This window comes from Rana temporaria, chromosome 5 (genome assembly GCF_905171775.1).
Source record: "Rana temporaria chromosome 5, aRanTem1.1, whole genome shotgun sequence".
Classification (NCBI taxonomy): Eukaryota; Metazoa; Chordata; class Amphibia; order Anura; family Ranidae; genus Rana; species Rana temporaria.
This window is the reverse complement of record NC_053493.1, coordinates 13,125,862-13,140,008: the sequence shown is the minus strand read 5'-3', so window position 1 is coordinate 13,140,008 and position 14,147 is coordinate 13,125,862. Positions and strand designations below refer to the sequence as shown.

Sequence of the window (14,147 nt, the reverse complement as noted above, 5' to 3'; positions counted from 1 at the left end):
ATAAAAATGCAATAAAACTATCCCCTATTTTGTAAACACTATAAATGTTGCGCAAACCAATCGATAAACACTTATTGCGATTTTTTTTACCAAAAATATGTAGAAGAATACGTATCGGCCTAAACTGAGGAAAAAAAACATTTTTATATATGTTTTTGGGGATATTTATTATAGCAAAAAGTAAAAAATATTGAATTTTTTTCAAAATTGTCGCTCTATTTTTGTTTATAGCGCAAAAAATAAAAACCGCAGAGGTGATCAAATACAACCAAAAGAAAAAAGGACGCCAATTTTGTTTGGGAGCCACGTCGCACGACTGTGCAATTGTCTGTTAAAGCGACGCAGTGCCGAATCGCAAAACCTGGCCTGGGCATTTAGCTGCCTAAAGGTCCGGGGCTTAAGTGGTTAATTGAATTGGAATTGTACTGTTTACATTTCTAGATTGGTAAAAAAAAGTCAATGTTTTACTGGTGTGGAACTACAGCTCCAATCCTCACCAGTGACTGTTCCCTCTCGTTCCAGATGGGGTCACCATTCAGAGTAATGAGCGAGTCCTCATCTCCTCCACCCTGAAGAACTATCATCTTCTCACCATCCTGGTGGTCAACTCCCAAGATTTTGGCATCTACGCTTGTGTGGCCACCAACCTTCTTGGCAGTGCCTCCACCTGCTGCATTTTAAAAAAAGCCGGTAAGTGATCGTTATAGTGGCGCTCCGGCAGTTGAAAAATGTATGAGTATAACATATATAGACAGGGCAAGGAACTCAATATATTTATGAATTAGAAACTCCTCTGCTTTCAGAAATCCCGTGCTGTCCCACCAGCCCTGATGTTGCTCAGGTGTACCGGGATGGAGCGCTCCTCGTATGGAAACCTGTGGAGTCCAACACCCCCGTCACCTACTTCCTCCAGTACAGAAAAGAGGGCGAGTTCTTCCTTCCCTCCTTCCTTCTCCATTTTCTTTTCTGTTCCTTCCCTTTCCAACAAAACTGTCTCCTGTGCCCTCTCCCCTTTCCTCTACCTTTCCTTTTTATTTCCATCTCTCCTTTCCTCTCCAATTTTCTCCGTTCTCTCTTTTCTTCTCCTCTCCCTCTTATGTAGTCTTTTCTTCTGTCTCCTCCTCATCTTTAACAACACATCTCTCTTTCTCTGCTCTCCTCCCCTTCAACTCACCCTCCCTCTCCTCTCCTCTCCCTCTCCTCCCTTTCCTCACCCCTCTTCTCCTCACCATAACCTGTCTCTCTTTTCCTTTCCTCTCTTCTACCTCTCCTCTTCACCCCCCCCCCATCTTTCTCCTCCTTCCCCTCTCCTCTTTCTTCTCATTATCCTGTCCCAAATAATTTTACTCTTATCTGTTTTCTCTTCTTCACTCATCTCTCCTCTCACCCCTCCTCTCACCCCTCCTCTGAACCCTCCCCTCACACCTCCCCTTCCTCTTCTCACCCCTCCTCTCCTTCTCACCCCTCCACTCCCTCCCCTCCCCTCTACCCTTCCTCTCCTCACCTCTCCTCGCCCCTCCTCTCCTTCTCACCTCTCCTCTCCCTCCCCTCACCTCTACCCTTCCACTCCTCACTTCTCCTTTCCCTCCTCACCCCTCTTCTTCCTCCCCTCACCCCTCTTCTTCCTCCCCTCACCCCTCCTCTCCTTCTCACCCCTCCTCTCCTCATCCCTCCCCTTTCTCTCCTCACCCCTCCCCTTTCTCTCCTCACCCCTCCCCTTCCTCTCCTCACCCCTCCTCTCCCTTTCCTCACCCCTCCCCTTCCTCCCCTCACCCCTCCCCTTCCTCTCCTCACCCCTCCTCTCCCTCTCCTCACCCCTCCTCTCCCTCTCCTCACCCCTCCCCTTCCTCTCCTTTACCCCTCCTCTTCCTCTCCTCACCCCTCCTCCTTCTCACCCCTCTTCTCCCTCTCCTCACCCCTCTTCTCCCTCCCCTCACCCCTCCCCTTCCTCTCCTCACCCCTCCTCCTTCTCACCCCTCTTCTCCCTCTCCTCACCCCTCTTCTCCCTCCCCTCACCCCTCCCCTTCCTCTCCTCACCCCTTATTCCTCTCCACGCCGCTCTTTCCTCTCCTCACTCCTCCTCTCCCTCTCCTCACCCATCCCTCCCCTTTACCCCTCCTCTTCTCACCCCTCCTCCTTCTTCTCACCCCTCTTCTCCCTCTCCTCACCCTACTCCTCCCTCTCCTCACATCCCCTCTTCCTCCCCCCACCCCTCTTCCCCCTCTCCTCACCCCTTCCCGCCTTCTTCTCCCCCCCACCCTCATTCTTCCTTTCCTTCTTCTCACCCCTCAGCTCCCTTTCCTCCCCCCTCCTATCCTGACCATTCTCTGTCTCTCACATCTCCTCCCCTCACTTCTCTCTCTCCTCTCCATCTCTTCTCCTCTCTCTTTTCTTTCCCTCTCTTTCTGCTCCTCTTTCCCTTCTCGCTTTCTCTTGTCCAACTTCTTTTACTCTTATCTCCTTTCTCTTCTTCTCTTTCTCCTCTTCTCTCACCCCACCGCTCCCTCTCCTCACCCCTCTGCTCCCTCTCCTCACCCCTCCACTCCCTCTCCTTCACTTCCTCTCCTCACCCCTCCGCTCCCTCTACTCACCCCTCCAATTCCTCTCCTCACCCCTCCTCTCCATCTCCTCGCCATTCTTTGTCTATCTCTTCTACTCTCCCTCTCTTCTGCACTGTTTTCTCCTCCTCACGCTAGGGTGACTCTCCTATTCTCTCCTCTCACTCTCTTGCCCAACTTATTTTACTCTTGTCTACCTTTTCCCTCCTTCTCTCCTCTTCTCTCACCTCCTTTGCCTCTTCTTTCCATTTTTGTTTGCTGATTTCCTATCCTTGTCCCTTTCACAGGTGAGGAATGGCGAGCCCTGACGCTGGACATTTCTGACTGCTGTTACTCCACACATAACCTGTCCGAGGGTCACCTGTACTCCTTCCGCATCGCGTGCATCAGTAAGGCCGGGATGGGTCCGTACAGCGACCCCTCCCCCAGTGTGAGGATCGGGCGCCCAAGTCCTGGTGAGTTCTATGAGTACCGAGCTCCTCTCCAAACATCATTTGTCAATGTTTCTTCTTTCCTCTCCTAATCTGTTCTTATTTTTGTTAGCCATATTTCACCTTCCTTCACATGTTCCCCTTCGTAAGATGAATGTCAAAGTCTATGTATGTCAGTGGATAATAACGGGAGGAATGGAGGTTCCTAAGTAGACTCCATGTAGACCACCCTGTAGACATGTGCAATTCATTTCGTTCCAAATTAGTTTTTTTAACAAATTTCGATAAATTCTAAAATTTGAAGATCCGGAAATCTGAAAATTTGGAAATATGAATGGAAATCTGAAAATCTGAAATAATAGCTAACTAATAATAACTTAACTATTACTAAACTATTATATTATAGTAGGGCTGGGGAAATTAAAGATGAATTCCTCGATTAATCTTTAATTTCAAAATTCTTGACGTCACCGGACAGCCTGGACAGTGAGACTTACCCTGCTGGATGCGAGCAAACTGCACCCATTGGATTGAGGTACCTTTTCATCTGTGGAGCAGGAGGATGCATCAGGTTCCATCAGGGGAAGGGGGCAAAAATAACCATCGTTTTCCTGTCCTAAGCAGTTTTGTGCAGACAATTCTTTGTGTATCGGCAATATCTGTTCCGTGCGAAAGACTGTTCAGTTCTTCAGGGTATATTGTCAATAAAATGCGATCATGTCTGCTTCCAGAAAATGTAAACACTCTGATATGTCTGTGTAACTGGCTAAAGTGATGCATACTTGCCTACTATAAAGTGACTGACAGTCAATATACTAGATAAGTTTTATAATTAACTGGTTGCCGACCAGCCGCCGCAGTTCTACGGCGGCAGGTCGGCTCTCCTGCGCGAGAGCCCGTAGCTCTACGTCGGCAGGGGAAGTGGCCACTAGGGGCCCCCGCTCGCTCCTGACTCCCGTGCCCGGCGGTCGCGATCACCGCAGGGCACTGGTGATCACTCGTTACAGAGCGGGGACCGGGAGCTGTGTGTGTAAACACACAGCTCCCGGGGCTGTCAGGGGAGAAATGCCTGACCGTCTGTTCATACAATGTATGAACAGCGATCAGTCATTTCCCCTAGTCAATCCACCCCCCCTACAGTTAGAACACACCCAGGGAACATACTTAACCCCTTCCCTGGTGTTAACCCCTTTCCTGCCAGTGGCATTTTTATAGTAATCAATGCATTTTTATAGCACTGATCGCTATAAAAATGCCAATGGTCCCAAAAATGTGTCAAAAGTGTCCGCCATAATGTCGCAGTACCGAAAAAAAATCGCTGATCGCCGCCATTACTAGTAAAAAAAATATATTAATAAAAATGCCATAAAAATACCCCCTATTTTGTAAACGCTATAACTTTTGCACAAACCATGTAGAAGAATACATATCGGACTAAACTGAGAAAAAAAAAAATTATATATTTTTGGGGATATTTATTATAGTAAAAAGTAAAAAATATTCATTTTTTTCAAAATTGTCGCAGAGGTGATCAAATACCACCAAAAGAAAGCTCTATTTGTGGGGGAAAAAAAGGACGCCAATTTTGTTTGGGAGCCACGTCGCACGACCGCGCAATTGTGAGTTAAAGCGACGCAGTGCCGAATCGCAAAAAGTGCTCTGGTCTTTGACCAGCAATATGGTCCGCGGGTTATGTGGTTAAAGTTAAACTAACTTTCTATGTTTTTCTAAAAGTTTAATAAGAAAAAATTGCTTGCGTCAGTTCTACAGTTTGAATTTAAAACGTATTTGTGTGAAGTTAAGTCATGGATTGTGGAAACTAACTGGTGTCGAGTGATTGTATAGAGTGTATACCACATTTACCACTGACTAATGCAGAGTTGCAATGCAAGGAGATCATCTAAAAGTAGTTGGATCTGTATGTGCGTTATAATTAATCGAAATTAGTCGATTAATCGATTAAAAAAAAAATGTATTAATCGAACACGAAAATTTTAATCAGTAACAGCCCTAAAATTATAGGTAATGGAATTTCCTTTTAAATTTGTCTGTTAGTGAACGTAGCGAATACGAATTTATCCGAAGTTACGAATTATCCTAAATAACGAATGCCGCATCTAAACGAATGGAATGGAACAAATTACTTATTAATTAGTTCCGTTTCATTTGTTTAAATGCGGCATTAGTTTTTTTTGTGGATAATTCATGACTTCCGATAATTTCGTATTCGTTACGTTTACTAACCGCCAAATTTTAAAGAAAATTCAAATACCTGTAATTTAATAGTTAGTTATTATTAGTTGGTTATTTAGAATTTTCGGATTTAAAAAATTTCGAATTTCCGGATTTTCCAAATACCGAATTTACAAATTTTTTGAATTTTTTTTAAATTTTCAAACTTTCGAATTTCAAAATTTCCGGAAATGTCGAATTCCCAAATTGCAAATTTTCGAATTTACGAAAAAAAAACAAAAAACAAATGAAACGTGCACATGTCTACACCCTGGGTAAAGCACACATGATGCTGAGCATAGGTGTGAGAAGCCTATTTATTTATTTACTTTTTTTTATTCTTTAAAAAAAATATATATATTTATTTTTACATTTTTTTTTTTTAAATCAGATAATTTTTTATTAAAAACAGACACAAAAAAACACAAAATGCGCTACAAAAAACAAAACAAACAAAGGCAGCATATCATTGAGGACACAGAAATATCCGTACAGCATAACCATACACTTCAGCATAGCATTTGTTCCAATTTGAACATTTAAAACAATTATTCAGTGGTACATGAAACCAGTCGTGTTCACAGGATCAGAGGGCCAAATCCTCAGCCAGCGGGCGTAACGTAATTTTTCCTATTTAAGTTACACCGCCGCAAAATTTCTACCTAAGTGCCCGATCCACAAAGCACTTACCTAGAAATTTTGAGCGGTGTAACTTAAATCCGGCCGGTGCAAGGCGTTCCTCTTCTCCAGGGGGCGATTCCCATTTAAATGAGGCGCGCTCCCGCGCCGGCCGTACTGCGCATGCTCGTGACGTCATTTTCCCGACGTGCATAGTGCGAAATTACGTTACGTCGGGCTTTGTGGATTGCGACGGGACAATAAAGTTGCGTCGGGGAAAAAAAAAAGATACGGCGCCAAAAAAAAAATTTAAAAAAAATCGCGTCGCTAGCAAGAAAGGTCTGTTTTTACAAGGTGTACTAACTTTACACCTTGTAAAAGCAGCCCTAATTTTGCGTTTGCAAACTAAAACTTACAGAGAAAAAACTAAGCTGAAAAGCTTTGTGGATCTCCGTAAGTGCTAATTTGCGTACCCGAGGCGGCATTTCGACACAAAATGCCCCCAGCGGCGGATGCGGTACTGCATCCTAAGATCCGGCAGTGTAAGTCCCTTACACATGTCGGATCTTCTGCCTATCTATGGAAAACTGATTCTGTGGATCAGTTCCATAGTTAGGAACAGGGATACGACGGAGTAACAGCAGTTACGCCGTCGTATCCCTTTTGAGGATCAGGCCCAGAGCTCCTATGTAGATTATGGCCCAGATTCTCGTAGATGGGCGTAAAACTGTGGCGGCGTAACGTATGTCATTTTCCTTACGCCGCCGCAAGTTTTACAGGCAAGTGCTTTATTCACAAAGAACTTGCCTGTAAAGTTGCGGCAGCGTAGCGTAAATCCCCCGGCGCAAGCCCGCCTAATTCAAATGAGCCGGGTAGGGGGCGTGGATCATTTAAATTAGGCGCGTTCCCGCGCCGAACGTACTGCGCATGCGCCGGCCGAAGAATATCCCAGGGTGCATTGCTCCAAATGACGTCGCAAGGACGTCATTGGTTTCGACGAGAACGTAAATGGCGTCCAGCCCTATTCACGGACGACTTACGCAAACGACGTAAATTTTCAAATTTCGACGCGGGAACGACGGCCACACTTAACATTGACTGCGCCTCATATACCCAGGGGCAACATTACGCGTTGAAAATCCATTGTAAACGTCGTAACTTCACTGCGTCGACCGCGCATATGTTCGGGAATTCGCGTATTTTGCTAATTTGCATACTCGACGGGGGAAAACGATGTCGGCGACACCTAGCGGCGAAAACAAAAATTGCATTTAAGATCCGACAGCGTAAGAGCCTTACGCCTGTCGGATCTAATGCTTATCTATGCGTAACTGATTCTAAGAATCTTTTAAGTGCCCTGTTGGGGGGGCTTTGGTGAAATATCAGACCCCTAACGTCTCACATTTAAGACTGAGCCTCAGCTGCACAGATGAATGAATAGGAAGCACTTACGGGCTTCCTATTTATTCACAAACTGAAGCATAGTAAACACGGTTTACTATACTTAAATGATGAACGGACACAGGAGCAATTGGTACCGATCGCTGTGTTCATTCAGAAATTGAAGGGACGAGTAAATTATATTTATCAGCCCCACCCCCCTGCAGTACAGCTGAAGGAGGGAGGAAGAGGAGGAGAAAAAAATCATCAGTGCTGCAGGTAGAGGAACGTGAGGATCAGTGTTTGTAATAAGGCAGTACAGCCAGTCCTCCTGCTCAGCAAGTGCCCAGGCCCCCCTTTTTGAACTGATAGGACCCAGGCCTGGTACAGGAGGGAACAGTCAAAATGGGAAAATCCGGCAACTCCATGTCCATATCCAAATGTAAACGTTTATTGGTATATGTAAAAAGATGCAAGGGCTGACGCGTTTCGGCACACCGCCTTGGGCACAGTAATGATGCTGTGACCAAAGTGTTGTGCCGAAACGCATCAGCCCTTGCATCTCTTTATATGTACCAATAAACGTTTACATTTGGATGTGGACAATGGAGTTGCCGGCTTTTCCTAATTTTGACTGTTACCTAAGTGTTGTCCAGAAGAGACAACAGCCTGAGCGCCCTATAGAGGACTGTACTTCTATACTCAGGAGACTCCCTTGGTGAGAGCGCTGCGCTCCTTTTCATTTATCTGGTACAGGAGGTAAGCTATTCATAAAAGTTTTATTTCCGGCACGTGCCAGAAATGTAACACTCCCATTGGTTGTGCTCTCAACCAAACTGTCAAACCATCCTATGGCTGGTGTCATAACTGATCACATGTGAAGCATCATGGCAGTAGATTAAACAGAGGCCAAGATGGCAGCTTCCTTGGCTGAAAAGGTTCAGGGGGGTTGCTTACACTTTAACTGCTTGCCGACCAGCCGCCGCAGTTCTACGGCGGCAGGTCGGCTCTGCTGGGAGAGAGCCCGTAGCTATACGTCACCTCGCCCAGCAGCCAATAGGGGTGCGATCGCCGCCGGGCACACGCGATCGCTCGTTACAGAGCGAGGACCGGGAGCTGTGTGTGTAAACTCACAGCTCCCGGTCCTGTCAGGGGGAGAAATGCTGATCTTCTGTTCATACAATGTATGAACAGCGATCAGTCATTTCCCCTAGTCAGTCCACCCCCCTACAGTTAGAACACACCCAGGGAGCATACTTAACCCTTTCCCCGCCCCCTAGTGTTAACCTCTTCCCTGCCAGTGGCATTTTTATAGTAATCCAATGCATTTTTATTGCACTGATCGCTATAAAAATGCCAATGGTCCCAAAAATGTGTCAAAAGTGTCCGAAGTGTCCGTCATAATGTCGCAGTACCGAAAAAAATCGCTGATCGCCGCCATTAGTAGTAAAAAAAAATATTAATAAAAATGCCATAAAACTATCCCCTATTTTGTAAACGCTATGAGCGGCGCAGCGTATCGTATTTCCGCTACGCCGCCGCAACTTACAGGAGCAAGTGCAGTATTCACAAAGCACTTGCTCCGTAAGTTGCGGCGGCGTAGCGTAAATGGGTCCGGCGTAAGCCCGCGTAATTCAAATGTGGAAGGGGGCGTGTTTTATGCTAATATGTGATGACCTGACGTGATTGACGTGTTTTACGAACGGCGCATGCGCCGTCCGTGTACATATCCCAGTGTGCATTGCTCCAAATGACGTCACAAGGACGTCATTGGTTTCGACGTGAACGTAAATTACGTCCAGCCCTATTCGCAAACGACTTACGCAAACGACGCAAAAAATTAAAATTTAGAAGCGGGAACGACGTCCATACTTAACATTGGCGGTGCCACCTAATAGCAGGAGCAACGTTACACCGAAAAAGCCTTACGCAAACGACATAAAAAACTATCGCCGGGCGCACGTACGTTCGTGAATCGGCGTAAATAGGTAATTTGCATACTCTACGCCGGAAAGGACGGAAGCGCCACTTAGCGGCCAGCGTGAGAATGCACCCTAAGATACGACGGCGTAAGAGACTTATGCCAGTCGTATCTTAGGCTAATTTCCGCGTATCTTGCTTTTTGAATACAGAAAGAAGATACGCCGGCGTAAATCGTTGCTGAATCTAGCCCTATAACTTTTGCGCAAACCAATCAATAAACGCTTATTGCGATTTTTTTTAACGAAAAATAGGTAGAAGAATACGTATCGGACTAAACTGAGGAAAAAAATAGTTTTTTTTATATATTTTTGTGGGATATTTATTATGGTAAAAAGTTAAAAATATTCATTTTTTTAAATTGTCGCTCTATTTTTGTTTATAGCGCAAAAAATTAAAACCGCAGAGGTGATCAAATACCACCAAAAGAAAGCTCTATTTGTGGGGAAAAAAGGACGCCAATTTTGTTTGGGAGCCACGTCGCACGACCGCGCAATTGTCTGTTAAAGCGACGCAGTGCCGAATCGTAAAAACTGGCCGGGTCCTTTAGCTGCCTAAAGGTCCGGGGCTTAAGTGGTTAAACAGAGGCCAAGATGGCAGCTTCCTTGGTTGAAAAGGTTCGGGGGGTTTACTTACACTTTAAGGTGTGCCCAGGCACACTCAGCACACCCGCGGCGCATGCCTATGATGCTGAGCCTCCAATGAATGAAAGGGGGCAAACCAGGGTTTGTCAGGCTGGGGAGAAAAAAGCACTAGATGATGCTGGACGTCCTCCAGCCAGGAAATGAATCGGACTCTATCTGACTTTCTACAGCTTCTAATGCACATGGTGAGAAGCTCACAGTGTGCAGAGAAATCAGAGGAAGCCATTTCAGTCCAGGAGAGGAGCCGCTACAACTGTGCAAGGCCTGAAGGGAAGGCCGCAGGTCAGATTTGGGAAATAATAATAATCATGTTTTTTTTCACTCTACATTCATTCCATTTGTCTTTCAGCAAATTTGTCAGGACTGAGGGAGGCAGGAGGACCACAAGGGACCCCAGACGGGGACCAGAGCAGCGATTTACAGAAGGGGGTGAAGAGGTGAGTGTCCCAGAATTACATTTGCCTACTGCTGGAACCTCGGTTTATGAGTAACGCAGTTAACGAGCGCTTTGACTCGGTTTTCGAGTGTCTCGCAAAACGAGCAGGATTCAAGCTAATGGGGTGTGCAGTACCGCATTTGGTCAGAGGTGCGGAGGGGCGCCGGTGACACTCGGAACGGTTCGGAGCCATTCGGAAAAATACTCGTCAATCCTGTCAAAAAAATATATCTTGACCCTGAGCTTAACCCAACCACTAACTCCTAGATCAAACCTTGATCTAGGTATTTTTTTTTTATTTTACTTTTTTTTATTTTTTTTTTTGTTTTGTTTTTTACACACACTTTTTTTTTCCCTCTGCAAGGAGAGAGAGAGATACAAAGTATCTCTCTTCTTTATTCACAGAGAGAGAAAACATGGGGGCAGGCTTCACAGAGAGTGATCACTGTGATGGCCAATCAGAGGCTATCACCGCGATCAGCTGACCCAAAATCAAAAGGGAGATATGCAGATATGCTGCCCCACAGAAAAAAAGCAAAGTATATTTTCATACAGTCAGCGTAAAGGGCAGTGACGGCTGGTGCACAATTTTTTTGTGGGGGGTGGCAAAGAAAAACCTTAACTATACGCCGGAAAAAGCCGAACAGAAACAGCGTAAAAAAATGCGACGGCCGGTCGTACGTTCGTGGATCGTCGGAAATAGCTAATTTGCATACTCGACGCGGATTATGACGGTAACGCCACCTAGCGGACGCCGAAAAATTGCATCTAAGATCCGACGGCGTACGAAGACGTACGCCTGTCGGATCTAGACCAGATGCCGTCGTATCTTGGTTTGAGGATTCAAAACAAAGATACGACGCGGGAATTTTGAAATTACGCCGGCGTATCAGTAGATACGCCGGCGTAATTTCTTTGTGGATCTACCCCATGGGATACAACATTTACATCTATCAGCTTTTTGTTATGATTGGGGTTCACTTTAAAAAGAAATCTGGATCTTCTTTGAATCTGAAATATCTTTTCCTTAGGGGGCGGTTCAGCGCGGTGAGGTTGTGCACGGAGAAGTCAACCGGACGGCTCCTCGCCGCGAAGATCATCCCGTACACCGAAGAGACGAAGGAGTCCACACTGCTGGAGTTCCACATCCTGAAGAAACTCCATCACACCAACGTGGTGCAGCTGCACGGGGCGTTTCTAAGTCCGCAGGACCTGGCGCTGATCCTGGAGCTCTGCGAGGGCCGCGAGCTGCTGCGCTGTCTGTCCGTGGGGTAGGGACTTTTTTTATCATTTTTGTAACCTGGGGGGGGGGGGGGGACATAGTTCTTGTTGTTTGGGTTCAAAGATCTGTTTTTGCGACATGAACTCTTTGCATCTGGAGGAAAAGAGATTTAACATCCACATACGGAAAGGCTTCTTCATAGTAAGAGCTGTGAACATGTGGAATAGACTAGACATGTGCAATTCGTTTCATTACGAATTCCTTTTTTTTTTTATGAATTTTTACAAATTAGTTCATTCCGAAATTTACGAATTTTTTAATTTTCGAATTTCTGAAATGTCAAATTTACGAATTTTCAGAAATGAGAAATTTTGGGAAATTAGAAATTTCGGAAAATTTGCATTTCGGAATATTTACATTTCGGAAATTCGAAATTTCGAAATTTCAAAATTGGGGATTAGAAAATCAGAAATTCAAAAATTCCAAATGCCATAATTTGAAAAATCCAAAAATCGGAATGTCGAAAATTCAGAATTCGAAAATCAAGTTATTCAGGTTCAGGTAGAATCGCGTAAATCCGCGGTGGCGTAACGTATCACATTTACGTTACACCTCCGCAAGTTTTACGGGCAAGTGCTTGATTCACAAAGCACTTGCCTGTAAACTTGTGGCGGCGTAACGTAAATCCGTCCGGCGCAAGCCCGCCTAATTCAAATGGGGCGTGTATCATTTAAATTAGGCGCGTTCCCGCGCCGAACGTACTGCGCATGCTCTGTTTTGAAATTTCCTGCCGTGCTTTGCGCGAAATGACGTCGCACCGACGTCATTTTTTTAATGGCGACGTGCGTTACGTCCTTTCCTATTCACGGACGACTTACGCAAAAAAAAAAATTTGAAATTCGAAGCGGGAACGACTGCCATACTTTAACATGGCTAGTCTAAATATAAGCCATTGAAATAGCATCCGTAACTTTACGCCGGGAAAAGCCGACTAGCGACGACGTAAGAGAATGCGACGACCGCGCGTACCTTCGTGGATCGCCGTAAACAGCTAATTAGAATACCCGACGCGGAAAACGACACGAACTCCACCCAGCGGGCGCCGAAGTATTGCATCCTAAGATCCGAAGGCGTACGAAGCCGTACGCCTGTCGGATCGAAGGCAGAAGCCGTCGTATCTTGGTTTGAGGATTCAAACTAAAGATACGACGCGGGAAATTTGAAAATACGCGTATTTCATCTGTGAATCTTGCCCTAAGATTTTTGAATTTCCGAATTTTTGGATTTTTGGATTTCTGAAATTCTGAAATCCAAATTTTTGACATTTCGAAAATTTCAAATTACCGAATTACGAATTTTTTTCGAATTTCCGAATTCTAAATTCCGAATTTTCGAATTTACGAATTACAAATTTTCAAATTTACGAATTTTCAAATTTACGAATTCACGAATAATGAATTTTTGAATTTACAAATGACGAATTTCCAAATTTTCTGCGGGAGCACTGTTGTTCTGGGAGGATGCCATATGATGCGCCTCATGCTCCGGTGAGATCTGTCAACCACCGTGTTCACTGGACAAGGCCAATGACAGACCGCGACCGGTACCATGCGATCGCTTTGACCAATCACAGCAGATCACATGACAGTTGTACACAATGAAAGGCTTTGTTACATGGCTTTCATTGTGTACTATTCTGATGAGCTCTGTGATTGGTCACAGTCATCACATGGTACAGACAGGGCCTATTGCAACTAATCACAATAGTAAACACTGAATGAGAAGTTTTTATTTAAGAAAAAAAATGTTGCAGTGGCGGCTGGTGCTCAAAATTTTTGGGGGGGCAAACGAAAAAAAAAACAAAAAAACAATTGCAGCCTCACTGTGCCCATCAAATTCAGCTACTGTGCCATCCATTGCCACCACTGTGCCATGCCATCAAACACAGCCACTGTGCCATGCCATCAAACACAGCCACTGTGCCATGCCATCAAACGCAGCCACTGTGCCATGCCATCAAACGCAGTCACTGTGCCATGCCATCAAACGCAGCCACTGTGCCATGCCATCAAACACAGCCACTGTGCCATCAATTGTCACCACTGTGCCATGCCATCAAACGCAGCCACTGTGCCATGCCATCAAACGCAACCACTGTGCCATGCCATCAAATGCAGTCACTGTGCCATGCCAGTCAATTTGAAAATTCTGAATTTGAAAAATCTGAATTCGAAAATCCGGAATTTGGAAATTCGGAAATTTGAAAATTCTAAAAGTTGGAATTCGAAATTTCGAACATTTGGAAATTCAAAATCAAAATTTTCCAATTTTCGAATTCCGAATTTTTGAATTTCGGAATTTCAAATTTTCGGATTTTGGAATTTTAGAATTTTGGAAGTTGGAATTTGGAATTTTCATATTTTTTGATTTTTTCCAATCTCTAATTTTCAAATTTTAAATATTCCGAAACTCCAATTTCCGAAATTTCGGAATTTACGAATTTCCAAAATTTCGGAATTTACGAATTTCCAAAATTTCGGAATTTACGAATTTCCAAAATTTCGGAATTTAGAAAATGTTGAATTTTCAAATTTTTGAAATTCCGAATTTCCGAAAATTCAAAAATTCGAGAATTCCGAAATTCGG

At 44.7% G+C, this 14,147-nt stretch overlaps 1 protein-coding gene across 1 annotated transcript in view; it reads left to right on the top strand.

Moving 5' to 3' along the window:
* OBSCN (obscurin, cytoskeletal calmodulin and titin-interacting RhoGEF) overlaps window positions 1-14,147 on the top strand; it is a 640,872-nt gene that overhangs the window by 614,628 nt on the left and 12,097 nt on the right. Inside the window, exons 118-122 of the mRNA XM_040354276.1 lie at window positions 523-690; window positions 804-926; window positions 2,846-3,013; window positions 10,193-10,280; window positions 11,311-11,550. Coding sequence (XP_040210210.1) covers window positions 523-690; window positions 804-926; window positions 2,846-3,013; window positions 10,193-10,280; window positions 11,311-11,550 — 787 coding nt within the window. The remainder of the gene's footprint in view (window positions 1-522; window positions 691-803; window positions 927-2,845; window positions 3,014-10,192; window positions 10,281-11,310; window positions 11,551-14,147) is intronic.